The following is a 22,402-nucleotide window of genomic DNA, read 5'->3' on the forward strand; positions in this document are numbered from 1 at the left end:
ACAGATACTATCACTGCATGAACTATAGACATTAACCTCATGAGCCTGCTCATGTAACTGCATATCCCCATGCAAATGATGTCAGTCAACCTGTCAAACTGCTTATGCTTGAGATCTGCGTCAGCTTCCAGTTTGTTTCTGGGCATAACTCAAGTTGCGATATTGACCTTTAGCATTTATTTAGAAAACTGACATGCTGCCACTCCAGAGACCTACTCAAAGTGGCTCACAAAGTGAAAATCCAATAACATAATAAGACAGCCACAATAAACTACTTGACAGTTTGGGAAAATGGTACCTTATAGACCACCATCTTCTATACATCTCATTATGTCACTGGTGTATACCACTATTCTAAATTAGTATTTCAATTTTTATCAATATTGTAAACCTTGTGTCCATTTGCATATAATTTTTAAAAATAATATACTAAAACAAGATCCTTTCTTCTTAGGGACAATTCACACAGCCTTTAGGCACAGTCAAAACTCCTTGAACTGCCTGCACTTAGGTCCAAATTATGTGTTACGTTTAATATATGATCGACACTGCGATGTGCAGCCATATGGCAGCTGGGAATTCCAAGGGAGACCTCAACTCTAAAACAATACAAGGGCTGGCTCTGGACACAGCTCAAGGGATGAAGGGGTTCCAACCTCCTGCCTGGGCTGTTTTCCTGAACAAAAATGGCCCCAGGGCAGGGTGGATAAAAATAAATGATTTTTAAAACAAAATAAAAAAAAATCAGATTTTTTAAATTTAAATTGGATTTTTTTATTTAAATTGGATTTTTTTTAAATAAAATGCTTTTTGAGGAAAATATATTACCATCCAAAGGTTATTCCATCATGATATAAAGATTAGTTTTTAATTATGTAGAATAAGGCTGTATATGTTTAATTTTTTTGGTAAATAAATTCCATTAATCCATTCACAATGTCATGCTCTTCCAGAGGTTTTTGTAAGATTATTGGGCAGTTTCTCTGCCTACAAGATATTATCACAGATGCTTGGTTTTGCAGTTCTCAAAACTGAATTTGTGTCAGCTCAGCAGAGATCACATGCCTCTTCTTCATAGCAAAAATGTTATAACATGAACAGAGTTGAGAAAAAGACCTTAATCCTATTGTTCTACAAACCTATGAAGACAGAATCAACCCCTTCAGTGCTAAGTTTCAAGAAGTTCAGTGAATAGAAACAATATTTTTCTGATTGTTTGGAGTGGAATAGATCTGCACAAGAAGAAACTAAGTGTGAGGAGGGAGGGGCAAGCAGTACAAAATGAAAGTGAAACTTTTTGAGCACAATACTGCACAAGTCTTTGGATCTTTTGTGTGTATGACCTGAGGTTTATCACATTCTTTCCTTGGAGGAAAAAACCTATAATGGCAGCAGGCCGTAAAAGAGACCCAGTTTGGGAATACTTTAATGAAGTTCCTTTACCTATCGGTAAGGCAGGCATGTGTGCAAAATGCAAACACTGCAACAAAGAAATGGAAGGCCTGGTGGCCCGAATGAGGCAACATCATGAGAAGTGCTGTGATGAAGATGACCAAAGAAACACATTTGAACAGGCAGGATCTTCAGGTTGGTAAACATTTTTATTGAATCATATTTCTAAAGACTGCCTTGAACTGTCATGTTTGAGCAAAAGTATATTTCTTATTATTACTGCATGTTACTGTCATTTGGTACAGTTATGAAGAAAAGCAAATATTCCTTTTGGGGCAGTGCTGTACAATAAGCAGAAATTGTATAAACAATAAAATAACAGCACTGACTTTTTTGTTTAGGGGAATTCATCGTCAACATTAAGGATTCTGGAAACTATCCACCTTCAAGATCACCATCCTCCTGTTCTACAGTTTCAGAGTTATCCATCCCGGATAGTGCTTCATTTGCATCATCATCAGACACCCACAGTATATCACCTAAAAGAAAGAAAAAACCCTTCCCTCCTGGAACCACCATAGTTTGTGATAAAAACTAGCAGATTAGAAAAAGAGTTAATTGATGAAAAAATTGCCCAGTTTGTTTATGCAATGAACTCTTCTTTCCGTCTGACAGAGAACCCACATTTCATTAATATGGTTCAGTCACTGAGACCAGGATACAGTCCACCCTGCAGAGCAGATGTTCCTTGCACAAACAATTGATACGTCAGGAAATGCACACACAGCAGAATACTTACAAGAAGTGGCAGTAAAAGCTATAACAACATGTGAACAAAAATTCAAATGACTAGTACGCAATTTGGTCACAATGCTGCAAATGTATCCAAGATGAGAAAAAATTTAGAAGAGCAGGAAGGTAATACAAAGCTAATAACATATGGTTGCAGTGCTCATTTGCTGCACCTCTTAGCCAAAGACTTAAGTGTTCCAGAAATAAAGACTAATGTTGTTGAAATTGCTAAATACTTCCGTAACAATCATTTTGCTGCAGCAGCTCTGAAAAGGATGGGTGGAACCAAGCTAACGCTCCCACAAGATGTTAGATGGAACTCTGTGGTGGACTGTTTTGAGCTGTATATCAAGAACTGGCCTATTCTGATGACAGTTTGTGAACAAAATCGAGATAAAATAGATGGCACTGTCATGGCCAAAATCCTCAACATTGAGAAATGTTGAATATATGCTGAGCATCCTGAAACCCATCTCTGAAGCTTTAAACAAAATACAGAAAAATAGCTGTTTTATTGCTGATGCTGTTGAAATTTGGAAGGAACTGAGTGAACACTTAAAAACAGAACTACACATGGACAGAATTAAATTACAAGTATTAAAAAAACGAATGGGACAAGCACTGTCTCCAGCTCATTTTTTGGCAAATATTGTCAATATCCAGTACCAGGGTCAAAACTTAAGTGCTGAGGAAGAGGAGTTAGCTATGACATGGGTATCCAGCAATCATCCATCTGTAATGCCAACTATAATAAACTTCAGAGCTAAGGGGGAACCATTCAAGACATATATGTTTGCTGAAGATATTTTAAAGAAAGTCACACCAGTGAACTGGTGGAAGTCACTTAAGCACTTGGATTTAGAGACTGTTCAAGTAATGATTTCACTTTTAACAGCAGTAGCTTCTTCTGCAGGCGTTGAAAGAATATTCTCTTCCTTTGGACTCATTCATTCTAAATTGAGAAATCGTTTGGGACCCGATAAAGCAGGAAAGCTTGTTTTTCTTTTCCAGATTATGAACAAAGAAGAAGATGACGAGTGAGCTACAGAGGACAGTATTTAAGTTTTTCATGTGTAGGCTGGACTAACAGTCTAAGTTTCTTAAAATATATATATTTTGTTTAGCCAAATTAGTTAACAAACATGGATTTTTGTTTAAGCAAATAACATATGCTGTAATGTTATTGTTTCAGTTGAATAAATAAAACTATTTAAATTGTTATTATTAAGGTAATGATTATTTTTCTCCTTCCAATAAAGTACAACAGAAAAGTTGTCCAAATATGAATGATTAACCTAAACTGGGGATAATTCATCTCACAATAAATTAACTATGTGTTTCTAATAGTATTAAAATCAATATTTTATACAACTGTAAAACTAATATGAAAAGTTGTTATTCTAAAAATCTTCATCTACTTGCATATTAAAGTTATACCAGCAAGAATTAGTCTTTATGTAGAAAACTATGATTTAAATCAAGCCTTACTGACTAGTGATTTAAATCGTGATTTAAATCGGTTTGATTTAAATCAAATCCACCGTGCCCCAGGGGGCATTATTTGCCCCAAGAGGGAGCTGCATATGCTGCCTCTTGATGGGGCAAATCATTCCCCCAGGCAATTTCAGGTTCGGAAACCTGTGCAGGGAAGGTTTGAGGCCCTCCTTTCACAACACCATAATCCAATCTGAATTGGGCTCTGCAACAGGAACCTTGCCACTGGCATTCAGCTTCTAGTCCTATCAAAAAAAGTCCAGTAGCACCTTTAAGACTAACCAATTTTATTGTAGCATAAGCTTTCGAGAATCACAGTTCTCTTCGTCAGATGCCTGGAGGGCAGAAAGAAACTGGTCAAATATAGAGGAGGGGAGGGGGGGAGGAGGAGAGAGGGGATGTAAACAACTCCTTTGATATGGAAATGCAAACAGCTCCTTTTGATGTGGGGATCAGTTTGCTTGTGTAAAGGTTCAAAGGAGTTTGCCGTGCTAGTCTGTAGTAGCAAAATCAAAGAGTCCAGCAGCACCATCAAGACCATTCAATTCCACTGCAGCACAAGCCTTCGATAACCACAGCCCTCCCCACCAGATTCATCTGACAGAGAGAACTGTGGTCCTTGAAAGCCCACGTCAGGTGCCACTGGACTCTCCCTGACCCCGCCTATGTAAATGAAATCAGTTACCTGTGATAATGAGATAACCATTCATAGTCCCTATTCAGTCCCAGCTTGACAGAGTCAAATTTACATATGAATTCCAATGCAGCAGCTTCCCGTTGGATTTTGTTTTTGAAAGGTTTCTGTTGAACTACAGCGACCTTTAAGTCTTTGATGGAATGTCCTGGTAGATTGAAGTGTTCTCCCACTGGTTTCTGGACGTTGCCATTTCTAATGTCAGATTTGTGTCCATTTATTCTTTTGCGTAGAGGTTGGCTGGTTTGTCCAATGTACAGAGCAGAAGGACATTGTTGGCACATGAGGACATATATCAGATTGGAGGATGAGCAGCTGTAAGAGCCAGAGACAGTGTAGTTGATGCCATTGTGTCCTGTAATTGTATTCCCTGGGTAGATATAGGGGCAGAGCTGGCATCTGGGTCTGTTGCAGGGCCTCGTACCTGTGCTGGTGACTCTGCTAGCCGATTCATGATTGTAAGTGAGAAGTTGTTTAAGGTTGGGGGGCTGTCTGTAGGCAAGGAAAGGTCTTCCACCCAGGGCTTCTGAGAGAGAGGTATCATTTTCCAGGATGGGTTGTAGCTCACTGATGATACGTTGGATGGGTTTGAGCTGGGAGCTATAGGTGACAACTAGTGGTGTTCTGTTGTTAGTTCCTTTAGGTTTGTCCTGGAGCAAGCTGTTTCTGGGTACTAGTCTGGCCCTGTTGATTTGTTTCCTCACTTCATTTGGTGGGTACTGTAGCCCCAAAAATGCTTGTTGTAAATCTCTTAAGTGGGAGTCTCGATCAAGAGCATTGGAGCAGATACGGTTGTAACGTAAGGCTTGGCTGTAGACAATAGACCGAGTGGTATGTTTAGGGTGGTAGCTGGAGGCATGTAGATATGAGTATCGGTCTGTAGGTTTCCGGTATAAGGTGGTATTTATCAATCCATTATGTAGTTGTACAGTGGTGTCCAGGAAGTGTACCTGTTGTGTAGAGTGGTCTAGGCTTAGGTTGATAGTAGGGTGAAAGTTGTTGAAGTCCTGATGAAATCTCTCAAGGGCTTCCTTCTCATGGGTCCAAGTGATGAAGATGTCATCCAGGAATCATAAGTATAGTAGTGGTTCCAGTGGATGGGAGCTGAGGAAGCATTGCTCCAAGTCCGCCATAAATATGTTAGCATATTGTGGTGCCATGCGTGTGCCCATGGCTGTGCCATTAATCTGTAGATATAAGTTGTCACCAAATTCAAAGTAATTGTGAGTGAGTACGAAGTGACAAAGTTCAGTGGCGAGGTGTGCTGTGGTTTTGTCCGGGATAATATTCCTTATGGCTTGCAGTCCATCTGCATGTGGGATATTGGTGTATAAAGCCTCCACATCCATGGTTGCTAGGATGGTGTCATCTGGTAGGTTGTCAATGGACTGTATTTTCCTGAGGAAGTCAGTGGTGTCTCGTAAATAGCTGGGTGTGCTGGTGGCATAGGGCCTGAGGATAGAGTCCATGTATCCTGAGACTCCTACTGTGATAGTGCCTCTTCCTGAAACAATGGGGCATCCTGGGTTACCTGGTTTATGGATTTTGGGTAGTAGGTAGAATTTTCCTGGTCGTGGTTCCTGGGGTGTGTCCGTATGGATGCATTCTTGTATGTCCAAGGGGAGAGTCTTTAATATTTTATTGAGTTCTCTTTTGTATTGTTCCGTAGGGTCAGAAGATAGTATTTTATAGAATGTTGTATTGGAGAGTTGTCTTTCTGCTTCTTATAGGTAGTTTTGTTTGTCCATGATGACAACTGCTCCGCCTTTGTCAGCTTCCTTGATTATGATGCCAGAATTATTTTGGAACAATGTATATAACCGCGCCCAACTAACTAAGCAGTAACAATGTAGTATAGATCACAAACTTCAATGAAAAAACTTTAATAACCATTTAATAAACAATTCTTGCAATCCAAATTATACCATAAATACCTAAAGTGTGTATATAATATCACAACACCTGAGGTATGTCATCCACCACAGGTTTTTTCATAACATGTGTAGGTATATATAAATGTTACTGTATACAATATTTCTAATACAATCAATGTAACTGCTGACGTGTTCGCCAGCAAGAGGTTCCTGTTCCAGATGCCCCTTTCTCAAAGCAGTTACCACTGTAAAAATATACAAAATTGATTTTTAGAGTAAAGTTTTTACAAAATTCACAATAAATTACAATTATACCACTATATACTCACAAACAACAGTTCTGATGGATGCAATATCTCAATAAATACTGTAAGACAAAAGCCACATAAATATATAAAAACCCTCTGAATTAATATCAAAATGTGCCAACATACATAGTATAGTTACAAATGTTATATAAATACTTACAAGCAGTAAATCAACACATTTCTCAGCCTTCAAAGTGCATAGCGGCGGCACGCTCTATAGCGTCAGCAATTCAGTTAAACTCACACAGCCGTTATGTATTACATCCAAATAGTCAATGAATCAAATTCACATTCAACATTTAAAGTGCTAGTGCTCCTAGGACATATCCTCATAAGAATGCGGCCAAATCAAATGAATTATTTAAACCTCTTGGTTCCATGGATCATAATTTAAAAATCCATCAAGCCTCTTGGTGTAGCAGGTCCCGTTGCAACATCATGGGCTCCTTGCTGTGACTCACATACAATACGGTATATACAAAATCATTATCACCATGTCCCATACTCTTAAAATGTGCAACTAATGGTGCTTCCTCAATGTTCCTCCGTAGCCTCGACCGATGTTCTTGAATCCTTATTTTGATGGCTCGTCCTGTACATCCTACATACATTTTTCCATATGAACATATTATCAAATACACCACATTCTGGCTATTACAATTAGAGAACTCCTTCCAATACAATCCTAAATCCCTAAATTGTTGCGGTGGCATCACCAGATCACATGTATTACATATGCCGCATTTGTAATGCCCCTTCGATAATTCCCTAACTGGAGCCTTTCCTACTATGTCCGTGTGTATCAAATGGTCCCTAAAGCTTTTTATTCTACGAAGGGCAATAAGGGGCTTCCCCTGACATCCATGGTTCTCCACATCAATGGTTGCTAGGATGGTGTCGTCTGGTAGGTTGTCAATGGACTGTATTTTCCTGAGGAAGTCAGTGGTGTCTCGTAAATAGCTGGGTGTGCTGGTGGCATAGGGCCTGAGGATAGAGTCCATGTATCCTGAGACTCCTACTGTGATAGTGCCTCTTCCTGAAACAATGGGGCATCCTGGGTTACCTGGTTTATGGATTTTGGGTAGTAGGTAGAATTTTCCTGGTCGTGGTTCCTGGGGTGTGTCCGTATGGATGCATTCTTGTATGTCCAAGGGGAGAGTCTTTAATATTTTATTGAGTTCTCTTTTGTATTGTTCCGTAGGGTCAGAAGGTAGTATTTTATAGAATGTTGTATTGGAGAGTTGTCTTTCTGCTTCTTGTAGGTAGTTTTGTTTGTTCATGATGACAACTGCTCCACCTTTGTCAGCTTCCTTGATTACGATGCCAGAATTATTTTGGAGGCTGTTTATGGCATCTCTTTCTGCATGGCACGGAACAATACAAAAGAGAACTCAATAAAAAAGTTTCTATTTTGAGGAGTAAGAATGCCAGGTTGCTGGTATGACTTCTTTTACTGGGTCTGAGAAGGAGTATCTTGGGAATGAATGAGCCACACTGTCAAATGGGGGCTAGAAATGTTTGGGTGTAGGTATGGTCCCTGAAAGAGATCGTCCACCAGTGGGAGGGCATTATACTAACCTTGAGACATCATTAGGGTGTACCTGCCATGCCTGCCTCAGTCAATCACTAAGGCTCTTGTGTGCTCTGCCCTCATTTGGCATAGGACCCATAGAATTATCAGGAATGGGGGGAAGGTATAATATTAAGCTTTCGTCCATGGTAGTTGAAAAACATCCCCCAGAAACCTTGGACCCCAGGCTGCTCAGGAACAAAAATACCTGTTGTCTGTGTTGGTGGCAAACAGGTCTATTGTAGATATGCCCCACTGCTGGAATATAAGGGAGAGATAATCCCTGTGATGTTCCCATTTGGGTAGAGCTAGAGAGATACAGCTGAAGAAGTCTGCGAATTTGTTGCCTATGTGAACAGCCTGGATGGTGGCCTGATTGAGGATATACCATTCCTGTATTTGGGCCCCCAGATGGCACAGAGTCAACAAGGGCATGTCCCCTTATTTGCGAACATAATACAGGGCTATGAGATTGTCAGTTCCAACGTTGATGTTTTTCTCTCATCACATGAAGGGCAAGCAACCCTAGGTAAATAGCCTTGTTCCAAGGTGTTTATGTAGAATAGTTTCTTTTGAGTAGACCAGACACCACTGATTGAGATGGCCCTACATGAACACCCCAACCTATTAGGGATGCATTTGTAGTCAGAGTGACTTCTGAAATATACTGTACGTAAAGACTGCTGCACTAGAAACTGAGATATCTCTGGTGATTTGTTCTAATTTTTACATGTAATTAAGCATTTAGCATGTCCTGAGCATAAAGCAAGTGCCCAACTGTAACAGAAGGAGAACACTGGAAAGGGACAACTTTCTGAATTTTTTATTGACAGGAATTCGTTCAGATCAAGAATTATTCTAACCCTTCTACTCCCATGTCCACCAGGAAGTATCTTGAATTAAAACCAAGGTGCTGTTCCTTCACAGGCACTTCACAGATATGCCCACCTCCAGAAGTTGAGAGGTGGGTAAACTGGGGAGAGGAGGAGGAGTTGCCAGTAGATGTTAGAAACTATCTTATACCCTCTGGAATCTATGGCAAGAACCCAAAGGTTTCAGCAATAACCCAAATATCCTGTCAGAAAAGGTGGGAAAGACTCCTTTCCTTCGGGCATGGGCTGTGATTGTTAAAAGCTCTGTTTGGGTTGATTTGAGAGGCTGACCTGTATTTTCCTGTATGTTAGAAACTTTGTTCTAGACTGAGAAGATAGTTGCTTATAAGGTGGGTATGGCGGTCTATACATGGGAGAAGAGTGTGGAATCTGATGGCTTCTACTCTTATAACTTGAGTGGACTCAAAATATAGACTGGACATTTGTGAAGGTGGTGCTGGTGCGTTCACACCAAAAAGTCTTTGCCATGAATTTGTCCTCTCATTTGGTGCACGACCTTATCAGTTTTGCTACTGACTAAATCTGTTGTCTCGATGGGGAGATCCTCAATCCTAGCACAAGCCTCATTTGGGAGTGCTGCTGAGAGCAGCCAGGAGTAATGATGAAGAGAGGCTGTTGTAGCAAGGATGTGGGCCACACAATCTGCTACATGCTTAGCTGAGAGATGTCCAGCACTAGGAGTTTGGCCAACCTGCGTTTTTCCTCAGGTAGAAGTTCCAGGAGCTATGCCATCCGACAAAAACAACTGGTATCAGGCCATTATGCATTGATAATTGGCTATCTTAAACTAAAGCCTAAGGCAGAAAAGGCACAAATTTTATGACTCACACAAGTTTACGGCCCTCTCTATTGAGGGGGGGATGAATGCTGAGGGCATTATCCCTGCCCTGAATAGTCTTCTAGGGGTATGCATCATTTTTTTTTTGGAAATCCATTTTTTTACCAAATCTGAAAAAAAATTGGAATTCCCTGAATTCTGAATTGATTGTCTAATTCCATTCAGCCATTTCTAAAAAAATTGGTAATATTCAGCCATTATTCCCTATGAGGAAATTACTCTGGGAGATATCCAGTGGGCTGCAGGAGGTATCATTTTTCAACCAAACTACACCAAATTTGGAAGGAACCTACTCCTGACTGTCCTCTAAAGACCTCTCCCCCAAGTTTCAGGACTATTGAACCCTGGAGGCCAATTCTAAGGTCCCCTGAACAAGGTGCTCCCAGCCATTCTCCATTGTTTCCTATGAAAAAAAGTCAAAACTGACTCCCACTGCAGAAACACACTGGTACAAGGCAGCCATGGTCAAGGCAAACTTACAAATGCAAGCTGAGCTCATCCCGCAGAAAGCCCAACAAAACCAAACTGAAGCACAGGAATGGAATTCCCTCAGAACCACAGTGAAGCAAGGCCTAATTTTAATGAATTAATTTAGTTAAAATTCGGAATACCCGTTTTTTAATTTGGAATACCCACATTTCACCAAATCAGCCCAAATTCAGTATTTTAATCTGAATTCCAAACCAAACTGCACACTCCTAGAGTCTTTCACTAACAAATTGGCTGTACAGTATTGAAAAAGAAAGGAACATCCCTCTTGTTTCACTCTATATTGTTTTTCTATTCTATGAGCTGACAGTTGGACCGAGGTAGGTCTAAGCCAAGGCGCAGCTGTGACCTCCAGTAAGCCATGCATTATTGGAGAAGTGACTGTGCCAATAGATCCTGGGTTCATGACTTTAAACACCAGATTTGTAGTTCTCATAAGAAACCTCCATTTCTAAAGCACATAACATTTGTATTAACTATTCACTACAAAGGCACAATCAAAGTCAGGGTTAGCATAGTAGGTCTGGTCACGGCCAAAATGAGTATCCATTTAGCACTGGAGCTCTGAGTTTGGCTCTAGAGGAAGATCAGGATCATTTCCAGGGCTGGGTCAGAACCAAGGGGAGCATATAGATCCCATTCTTCTTCTCCATAGTTATTTGTAAAATGTAGGATCTTGGAATGGAGATCTTGAAGGAGTCATAGGATGATATGCCACCAGATCTGACTAACATGGTGCATCTGCGTAATAGGTTACTGGTGCTGGGTGCAATTGGAAGTTGGTGGCTTGGAACTGATAAGCTCACCTTTAGAAATGGAATGTGTTGACACTGAAGAATGTCCTGATGACAAGGGTGTTCTCAGAATCAAAATGACTTTGAAGGATTCAAGGACTAGTCCTTCCCAGAACTGAATCTAGAGGACAAGAATGCATTACGGAGAAGGTAGATGTGGATGATTTTGACCACATTTTATTAGAATGTTTATGCTTGTGCCCAGCCTTTTTTGGTGGCTGCTCTGAGGCACTTCACTTAGGTTTTGCTGGAGCTCTGTCAGAGCCACAGCTAGAACTGAAGACCCCAGAGTCAATCTCAAAACCATTGGAAGAGACAACAACTAGACTCTTCTGTCTGAAGCGGGAAGCAGAGTTGTGCATGGGTGGTTTTCCAGAGCAGCACTGGAGAGAGCTTTCCTCCACAGAGCAATCTTTAAACATGAGGTTTGATCATGCCTTATTTAAGGCATAGACCATCTACATACCAGGCAGCTGGAAACTCATGTTCCTTCCTGAGGCAAAGTAGACAAAGAATATGGTTGTCAATGTAAGGGATTTTTGCTCCACAGGACATACATTTTTAAAGAGAGCTTTCTCTGCCATATTTTGCAATTGTTTGCTCTAATATATTTATTTCTTCTTCAAATATATTTTGCCGACTTGTTCATCAAACAAAGACCAATTTTAGACCATTTTCTTCTCAGGAAAAAATCTTCAGTGAAGGAGCTTCTGGAAAGGGAACCTCTCTCAATGGTGGCAGAGAGAGAACAGAGGGAAGAGAAGTCTTCCCCCTCATCATGCTGAAAAGAAGCAGGAAAACAGCATGAGAGGGGTTCAGTGAGCACCCTCTGGTGTTTTTAAGTGTCAAAAATCACTGTGCAGTAGGTCTGCGCATTTGCAGTACCTCATGGAGGACTGCACAGGCACCAAGACAATAAATACATAATTTGGGCCCTAGTTGACTGGTTCCCAGTTCCTTATTTGCAGTTCCTAGCTCCTTATGTGTAGAGAAAAGTCTCCAGATTCTGGGGGACATGCTTTTGGGTGATCTAAAGCTTATGTGGGGCACACAAAAGATGCCTCAGTTACTTATTCAATTTATCTTAATCATACAAATCAACAAGATTCCTGGGGGCACCCAATTTTGAAGCTCTTTGACCACAACCAGGCTTTGTATTGAGGTACAGTGTGTAGCCCTCTTACCCAGTGTCTGGAGCTGTATGAGTGTGGTCCAAAACTTGGATTGGGGATCAGAAGGAATTCAGATACACCACTTATGCTGTATATGTTACCAGCAGAACCCTGTGTGATTTCTGGGAACACTCAATCTCCAAGCTATTGGTCTAGAAACTAGGCTTTAGACAAGGGCATAATCTTACTCTCTAGAGTCTGGGGTAATGCAAAGTTTTTTGGGAGTACAGATTTCTTCAGTTCATTTTTCCTGGGGAAATTCCACTTTGGAAGTGCTAGCCCCTATAAACAGCATAAGTTGTTTTGCAGGTGAGAGCCCTCCCCTTCCCTATTTTGAAGTTGTATGATGTACAGTAGTCCAAAGCATATTTTTGGGGTTCAGGTATTTTTATGTATCATCAATATTTGTGGCAGGAATGACAAATAAGGCACTGGGAATTAAATTCTGCCTCAGAGTCCCTAGCTTATTTCAACTGCCACTGCGCATCTGGTGCTATACCTAGAACTACTCCTTTGGTACATAATGCAAATGTTACTTTGGGGGCATTTGTTAAAAGTGTAGGAAACTGAGTGCTGCTGATTGTGTTAGAGGATGTTGTAGGCTACTCTGATGTGTCCATGCTTTTTATTTCTCCCTGCCTTTGTGTTTTGCTTGAGTCAATTAACTCCCCAATTAGAACTATACTGATTTCAAATTAAGCCTAGGCTTTCTACTTTCCATGCTTTTCTACAAAAAATCCCTCTCCTGACACTTTTTTTTGTGTTTTCCAAATCCCCCCCCCCCACCCCATAACTTCACTTAAGTGGGAAGAGCAATGGCTATTCCAATCTTCAAAACAGGGAAAAGGTAGATAGGGAAAACTACAGAGCTTGACACCGATACCTGCTGAAATTCTAGAGTAGACTATTATCCTATGAGCATCTCGAAAAGAATGCATTGGTTAATAGGAGCCAGCATGGTATAATAACATTCGATAACAATAACATTTGATTTATATACTGCCCTTCAGGGCACCTTAATACCCACTCAGAGCGGTTTACAAAATATGTTATCATTATCTACTCAACAATCACCCTGTGAGGTGGGTGGGGCTGAGAGAGCTCTTGGAGAGCTGTGACTGACCCAAGGTCACACAGCTGGTTTCAAGTGGAAGAGTGGGGAATCAAACCCGGTTCTCCAGATTAGAGTTCTGCTGCTCTTAACTACTACACCAAACTGGCTCTAATATGCTGGACCAATCTGATAGCATCCTTCTTTTTGATAAAACAACTAGCTTAATATACTATAGGAATGCCATGGACATAGTGTTACAGGCTGACTGGATTACTATTAGATGGATTCATATTTGGTTGAACCATCATACCCATTAACAGCTTAGAGTTAACCTGGAGGGAAGTCTTGACTGGAATGCCACAGGGCTCTTTCATGGTCCCTGGGCTGTTCAGTGTTTTTATAAGTAACATGGAGGAGTTCATAGAAGTGATGCTTATCACTTTGTAGGCAACAGGAAGTCGGGACTGATAGTTAAGCAGACAGAGTTCAAAGAGATATCGACAGGGCTGAACACTGGGCCAAGATCAACAAAACTCATTTCAACAGGGATAAATTTGAAGCCTTACATTTGGGTGTTAAAAAAAATAAAAGGCACTTGTACAGGATGGTAGAGACCTGGCTTGGCAGCAGTACGTGTGAAAAAATAACTAGGCACCTTAGGTGATCACAAAATACACATTAGCCAGTAGGGTGATGCAGCTGCTAAAAAAACTAACACAATAATGGAATACATAAACAGAAGATTAATGTCCAGATATCAGGAAATAATGGTTCCGCTTTATTCTGCACTGGTCAATCCTCATCTTTAAGAAGGATACTGATAAACTAGCACACACCCAGAAGAGGTGACCATTTTAAGAAGCTATCTTTTGTGTTTGTGTAAGTTTCATTTCAACAAATGAAGAAGAAAGCATATGGAATACAGTAAGCATACTCAATTTAAAATGAAATGCTGTTGGCAAAGAGCACATAAAAGATCAGGAAGAGGAGAGGTAAGAAGAACTGAAGTGAGAAAAAAGGGAAAACAACAGAAAATACAAATGGGGCCCCGCAAAAATTGTTTGTGGGGGATTCCAGAGAGCTGTAGCAGACTTCTGGACCCCTCCCTTGCAAAGAGCCTTCCCTTTGCACCTCTTCCAAAGGGGAAGGGTTTGGGGATTGGCAAATGGAAGGGGATTGGATGGATGCTTGGTGAGGACAAAGACGAAAGGTCCTTGGGAGGCGGGAAAAGGTGTTTGGAGGAGGAAACCAACTTTCCAACCACTTTTCCTATCAATCTTTCAACTGCCACCTTTTCCTGTTAATATTTTCATACATCCCCAACCACTAACATTTCCACATACACACAGCCAATCTTTTCTTGTTTTTGAGGTGCTGCTTCCCACCTTGCTGCGGTGGCAGGCAGGCAGGGGAGAGGAGCGGCTGGCTACTTGGCCTGTGACAACTTTGTACCCAGTCACTTGGAGTGCCAATGCCTCTCCCCCCACCCATACCCCCATTGCCTGCTAGTGGCTGCCTCTGCTCCACCCCTCAATGTCAATTTACAGGTGATTGTAGCTGGTTAATTGCCACAAGGCCCCAAACTGGATCTGGCATGCAGCAATCTGGATCAGGGCCTTGCAGGAATTTTTTAAGCAGTTAAAATTTCCTGTATGGCCCAGGAGAATTGTGGGAGAAGGGATTTCAGGGAGCTTCCTCTTCTTCCCCAATTTGCCTCCTCTGCTTCCTCCACTGCTGACCATGAGCAAGGAAGAGGGAAGTCCGTTTTCTGTGCATGTGCAGGCAATGCTTATGCTTTTTAACCTTAAGAGATTTTCCAGCAACCTGGGGGGGTGGGGCGGGGAGAGGGTTAAGGTAGCATAAGCATCTGTTTCTAGCCACAGGGCCATGATCTGTGGATTTAAGTATCAGCAGGAGGGGTGGTTGGCTATGGGTAGACAAGGTAAAAGCTTAAATCCCACGACTTGCTAGCTGTAAAGGAACTGCCCAAAAGCACTAATTTAGAACCTATTCTACCCTTGAACACTACGTGCATACATCAAATAGCAGTATTTTAAGATTACTATGTCTACAATGCTTTCTTGTACAAAGAATATTTAAGATACTATCGAAATGTGTAACCTATCTATGATTATGAGATTGGGGCACTTTTTTCTTTCTGGAGTAGGTTTTCATGGAATGTTTCAGCCATAATTCCTGGACTGATTGTTTTAAAAGAAGTTGGAGTGGAGGAGGATCATTCATTGTTCTGGAATCACTCTCTAAGGGAGCAGGTTTATAGAATGAGAATGTTCATGGTCAATGCTATGTTTTTGCAGATCCAATCTGTTGTCATTCCTGAACTACTTAACATCAGTTATTCCAACTCTGATTTTGGATTTTTTCTGTGGAGCTAAAATTTCTTCCAATTTTGGGGAATACCAAACATACCCCTCACAGAAGGATTCTTCAACTGAAGAAAGATACAGGATGTGACTTTGCATATGCTAATTCCTTGTCCCCCCCAACTATTATGTAACATTACCCAGTTCGGTTTCTACTGACTACATCTAGTGTATCATCTAAATTAATCTCCAATGTTGTTACTATAAAGACTCCCATTTTTTACTCTGTTCTTAATTTTGCAAGGCAAGATTAATCATTGGATTTCATATTGTTAAGTGGAAGTTGCAAAGTACTTTCCACTTCTTCCTGGAATATTTTGGAGCAACTTTCAGTCAGTTACATCCATCAGAACCTAATCAAATGAAGCCTGTAGGACACCCTGAATAAGCTTTGGGGCAGAAGTCTATCACAGCCACAAATACATATACGTCCATTTTCTGTTTAACATCCAATTAATGAAAGAGTCTGTCGTATTTAAAAGCCCCTACATTATACAACTTTTGGTGGATTGGTGGCTTGACACAGCCAGCTACAACTTCTAATCTCACCCACTACAATACTTTCCAGCCAACATTTAAATTAAAAAGTTGTATGAAGCTGCAGCTGAAACTGAATACCATGTCCTGTCCAGTTTTTGGAGCACAATATATGCAGCACATTTCACCAACTGTCTCTCAGTAGCACTAATGGTTTTCTCCCAGATCTAAAGTGCTGAGTATTACCTATAAAGGCCTGAAGGGCCCAGCATATTTTAGGAACATCTCCATTCTGAACCTTTCTACTAATTGAGATTCTCTGCACAGGCTGTGTACCAGAAGATCGAAGCAGCATTTTTCCTGTGTTGATACCACAGCTAGAGCACAGTTCCTCAAAGAGGCTCAAGTATTCATTGTTACACATTTTTAGCCATCATGTTAAACACTGTTATTCTAAGCGTCCTAGCATCTGAAACTGAAAGGAATTGTTCTACTGTTTTGTTATTTATTTTATATTGTTTTGTACACATAGCAAGCCACTTTTGATGTTTTCTGGTTTTGAAAGGCAGCCCAGTTTTTAAAACTAGTAAAAATAAAGTTGTTCCCAGAAAGCTGTAGGCATACATAGGTGAAAGTTGTAAATATATGCAGGCTCAAATGTACTTGATAGTGAAAATGTTCCTATTATTTTAAGGAACTAGAAATTAAACTGAGAATGTGTGTAATCTACACTGTGTTGCCTATACCAAGTACACATATACTACACTTGTACTTAATTTCTTTTTCATGTGTATAGGAATCCAAAAGTATCATTTGAAATGCCATGTGCCAACCAAATATACTATTTAATGTACCTGAAAAGTTCATTTTATGTCTATATCAATAACCTAAGATAGAGCATATAGGAATGGAAAAATGTGACTATAGAATTTTGAGAGTTCTACACCTACTTTACTAAGACTTGATCTTTCACAGAATAGACTAAGTATTCCACTTTATTACTGACTTAGAATACTATAGACATCTTCAAATTCCTCCAAAATAAACCAGCACTTAAGAGAGTTCTCTTTGCTCCCTTTATTTTTCTCTTTTCCAGAATCAACAATGACCATCTGAAATACCAAATAGGTACATAGTTGATATTTAACTTGAAACAAGTACTAATGGCATTGGATACAATGCACAGTTTGTGCAACCCAAAATTAATATTGTGCTGTACCTATTTAAGCAGAATCAGTACTGTTGCACAATGTTAGATTCAGATGCAAAACACTCTGGTTCAATTGACTGTTCAATGCCTTTCATCCCTCATTAAGTCAGTGTGTGTAGTGGTTAGAATGTCAGACAAGGATCTGAAGGGTTCCAAGTTTGAATCCCTTCTCTGCTACAGAAGCTCTGGGTGACCTTGGGCCAGTCACACTCTCAGCCTCACCTACCTCACAGGACTGGAGAAGAGAATGATGTAAGCTGCTTTGGACCCCCATTGGTGAGAAAGGCAGGTTACAAGTAAATAAAATAAAGTACTGATCTAACACATGAATTTGCAGCCATTTATCTGTCATATTCACACTTTGTGTAGCAGATTAGAATGACAAGGCAATTTCAAAATTACACCATGTTCACCTAAACCATCCAACCAGTGTCATAGCACTTTGCTTTTTGATATTGCAGATTAAAGCAAAACTCCTGACTGAACTCTTGGGATCTTTGGGGTTGACAAAGGCAAGGGTTTTTTGATAGGTTCTGTGACCAAACATGCAACTTAAATTTTATTTCTATTTAGACATGCATCCTAGTAGTTATTCACATTAAAAAGTGGGGGGGAAACATAGGAAAGCCTTACCTCCATTGATTGGTAAAGGCGCCACAAGTAGGCCTTTGACAGCTACTTTTGGAGAATGCTGCCCATAGCGTCCACGGTCCAGTCGTATTAAAGTAGGTGTAGACCGCTCAGAATTCCATACAGTCACATTTACCAGGGCTGAATAGTATGCTTGATTACCATTATCTGCACTAGCTAGAAGAATATAACAATGAAATAGGACCAAAACGGGCACAGGAGGTAAACAGTTCCAGGAAGGTAAGAGACACTTTAGGATCATCTTCAGCCCTTAGGAGTGCCTTCTGTTAATTTTTATCGTCAAAACCTTTGCCCAATTAATGGCTTTATGTCTGCTGAGTGCATAAATCCATCAGTTATTCCATGCCATAGTCAAAAAGGGATTACTAGCACACGAAAAGGAGAACCATCCTGGGTGCCCGGCAAGTACGCAGCCCCTTCCGTCCACTGAGATCGTTGCGGAAGTTTAAAATGATACGGATTAGGAAAGAAAGGAAAAAGCTCTACGCTCTCTTGTTTTGAAAACCCAACAACCAACTCCTAAGACAGAAGCCCGGATCTATTCAAAGCCCCATCGCAGCTGGCAGGAAGACAGCGAGGCAACGGCTTACTGAAGCGAGTCAGAAACCCCTGAATCAAAAAGCTGGACACGGAAAAGGATTCCCAAGAGGCCAAGAAGTCCTTCGCTTCGGCTTTTCGACAGAGCGCCGCTCTGGACCGGCCTATCCAAGAATTTCAGCCAAGGAGGCGGAGGGAAAGGCGCAGCGTCGTCTCCACAGGGGCGGCCCGAGGAAGGCAAGGGACGGGGCGACGGTCCCTGCGGGAGAGAAGCGTCAAGCGAGGCGGAGGAGAGGTTGGTTTGGCGGCGCCCTCAACGAGACGCCCCCCCCCCCCACTCTCCGAGAGCCAAGCGCCTCCCCCTCCGGGGCTGCGGCGGCGGCGGCTGGGCGGGAGAGGCAGAGGAGGAGATAGGTCAGCGTGCAGTTCGGCCGGCCGGCGCCCCCAGGCTCCTTGCCAGGCCACCTCAGCAGGGTTGGAGGCCGCCCCTCAGGCTTGCTGCGGGGCGCCGAGGCGGAGCTTGGGCTCGCACGCAGCCCCCGCAGACCCTCCCCAGCCTCGGGCGGGCGGCGGCGGCGGCACCTCCATGGCCGCAGCTTCGCACCTGTCCAAAGACGAACTCGCCAACCAACCGCCGCTCTGTCCTTTTCTTTTTCCTTCTCAGTTATACCGACGACAGCCGCCACCGGCGCCCGGGCTGATTCTCACGGCGGCACCGCTGACTGCAACCTGCCGGCTAGCTCCCCGCGCACAGTGCGCAAGCGCATTGCACCAACACCCCCCTCCCCCCATCGCCACGAGGAGGAAGGAGAGGGCGGGAGAGAACTCAAGGGAGAAGCCACGCCCACCCATCGGGACGAGAGGGGAGGGGCCGGCGCTGGCGGCGGCAAGGGGGTGGGGCGTGGTTAAAGGGAGAGTTCTGCTGCCTTGGAGGGGTGGCTGCTTAAGGATGGGGTGTGGAGGACCTGGAAAGAAGAGTCTGTGGTGGTTGTCGTGGAGGAGAGTGTGATCGCGCTGTAGGAAGAAAAGAGCCGACGAGCGAGGGCTGTGCGAATGAGGCATTTTCCCTTTGCCGACCTGAGATCGTCCGCTGGATCGTCCTTGCACTGAGGCAGAAATTTGATGAGAGGCACCAACGGTAACCTAAAGCATCCCTCTCCCTCACTGTTAGCCATCAATTGACAATGATTCTTTCTGGCCATAGATCCGGAGTTAGCCGTGTTAGTCTGTAGTAGCAAAATCAAAAAGAGTCCAGTAGCACCTTTAAGACTAACCAATTTTATTGTAGCATAAGCTTTCGAGAATCACCTCCGTGATTCTCGAAAGCTTATGCTACAATAAAATTGGTTAGTCTTAAAGGTGCTACTGGACTCTTTTTGATTTTTCTGGCCATACAAAGTGATGACCCGAGTTTATAAAAGCATTGGGAATGTCCTGCCGTCATCCCCTCCTCCCCCAGTAATTTCTTCCCTGGCTGGGTTGCATCTTCCATTATTCCATTTCCAGCAATGGTTTTCAAAGCTCTGGAGAACGGCACCATCAGATTATAACTGTTAGTAATGATCAGAGTTTCAGATCACTGTATGCGAGACCCAGATTTGAATGTACTCTGCTGCATAACTTTTGGGTGGCCTTGGTCATACACTCTCATCTTAGCCTAACTCATAGGGTTGTTGTGAGGATAAAATCGAAAGGAGAGGAGAATGAAATAAATTCTTTGGGGCCCCCTTGGGGATAAAGTCTGTTTATAAATGAAGTAAATAAATAAATATAGCTAAATGTTAAAACAATGCGCAGCTGGAGAAAGTAGAGGTTTATAAATGCATGGGGTGAGGAAAGTAGATGGAGAGAGACTGTTTTTCTCCCATAATGCTAGAACTCAGCCAGTGAGGGTGATGGGCAGCAACTAGGTTCAGGACAGACAAAGGAAAATATTTCTTTACTCAGTGAGTAATTCAGTTGTGGAATTTACTACCAGTGGATGTAGTGATGGCCAAAATTGTTTTACAATGTGATTGATGGAGGATAGGTACACCAATGGCTATTGGCCATGGTGAATAAAGGGGACCTCCATGTACAGAGGCAGCAATCCCCTGAATACTAGTGCTGGGAGGCAGCACGAGGAGAAGGCTTCAGCCTCTATGCTCTGCTTGGTCCTCGGGGGAAATTGGATTGCCACTGTGTGGAACAGGTTGCTGGAGTAGGTGGATCATTGGTCAGCTCCGGCAGGGCTTTGCTCTTTGATCTTTCATAACCTTAGCAGAAATTATCCAATACAGTAATTTCTTCAATAGCTAGAATCTCTGCTACTTTCCAACCAAAATTTTCCTCTTAGCTAGGATCCATTTTCAGTCATTGACCTGTGCTGTATGAAAGTTGTGATACATGTATAGTATGAGCAGCACACTAAATAGAATACCATTGAATATGCCAGGTAGGTAACCATGGTAGTCTATAACAGCAGCACCTTAAATGTTGACAAAATTTATTTCAGCACAAATTTTTGTTGTATTGTCGAAGGCTTTCACGGCTGGAGAACGATGGTTGTTGTGGGTTTTCCGGGCTGTATTGCCGTGGTCTTGGCATTGTAGTTCCTGACGTTTCGCCAGCAGCTGTGGCTGGCATCTTCAGAGGTGTAGCACCAAAAGACAGATCTCTCTCAGTGTCACAGTGTGGAAAAGATGTCGGCAGGTCATTTATATCTACTCAGGAGGGGTGGGGTTGAGCTGAGTCATCCTGTAAGAGTTTCCCAGGGTGTGGAATGCTAATGGCGGGAGGCTTCACTGTATCCTGAGAAGGTTCTTTTGCATATGGATTGGTGCTTGATGTGCTAATCTTCTCTGCAGGGCTATTGTCGGGTGTAGAGTGTTTTGTTAGCCTGGTGTTTTTCAGAACTGGAAACCATGCTCTGTTCATTCTTAAGGTTTCTTCTTTCCTGTTGAAGTTTTGCTTATGCTTGTGAATTTCAATGGCTTCCCTGTGCAGTCTGACAAAGTAGTTGAAAGTGTTGTCCAGTATTTTGGTGCCCTGGAATAAGATACTGTGCCCTGTTTGAGTTAGGCTATGTTCAGTCACTGCTGATTTTTCAGGTTGTCCAAGTCTGCAGTGTCTTTCATGTTCTTTTATTCTTGTCTGGATTCTACGCTTAGTGGTCCCGATGTACACTTGTCCACAGCTGCAGGGTATATGGTATACTCCTGCAGAGGTGAGGGGGTCTCTACTGTCTTTTGCTGATCGTAGCATCTGTTGTATTTTTCAGGTGGGTCTGAATACTGCTTGAAGGTTATGCTTTTTCATAAGCTTTCCCATCTGATCAGTAATTCCTTTGATGTATGGCAAAAACACTTTTCCTGTAGGAGACTGTTTTTCCTTGGTTGTTTGATTCATCCTGGGTTTGATTGCTCTTCGGATTTCATTTCTGGAGTAGCCATTTGCCTGAAGTGCGTGGTTTAGATGATTAATTTCCTCATTGAGAAAGTGCGGCTCACATATCCGTCTTGCACGATCCACTAATGTTTTCATTATGCCTCTTTTCTGTCGGGGGTGGTGATTGGAGTTTTTGTGTAAGTACCGATCAGTGTGAGTTGGTTTCCTGTAGACCTTGTGACCTAACTGAAAGTTTGCTTTGCGGATGACCATGGTATCCAGGAATGGGAGTTTTCCCTCGATTTCTTTCTCCATTGTGAATTGTATGTTCAGGTGGATGTTGTTGAGATGATTCAAAAACCCCATCAATTCTTCCTCCCCATGGCTCCAAATGATAAATGTATCATCCACAA

The 22,402-nt window shown here is 42.0% G+C and overlaps 1 protein-coding gene across 2 annotated transcripts in view; it reads right to left on the bottom strand.

Moving 5' to 3' along the window:
• Window positions 1–19,296, bottom strand: part of RNF130 (ring finger protein 130) — a 68,627-nt gene extending 49,331 nt beyond the window's left edge. For both annotated transcript variants that reach the window (XM_054977795.1, XM_054977794.1), the window contains exon 1: window positions 18,069–19,296. In XM_054977795.1, the coding sequence (XP_054833770.1) occupies window positions 18,069–18,327 (259 nt within the window). In that variant the 5' untranslated portion in view covers window positions 18,328–19,296. The remainder of the gene's footprint in view (window positions 1–18,068) is intronic.
• Window positions 19,297–22,402: the final 3,106 nt, after the last annotated feature.

This window comes from Eublepharis macularius, chromosome 4, assembly GCF_028583425.1.
Source record: "Eublepharis macularius isolate TG4126 chromosome 4, MPM_Emac_v1.0, whole genome shotgun sequence".
Classification (NCBI taxonomy): Eukaryota; Metazoa; Chordata; class Lepidosauria; order Squamata; family Eublepharidae; genus Eublepharis; species Eublepharis macularius.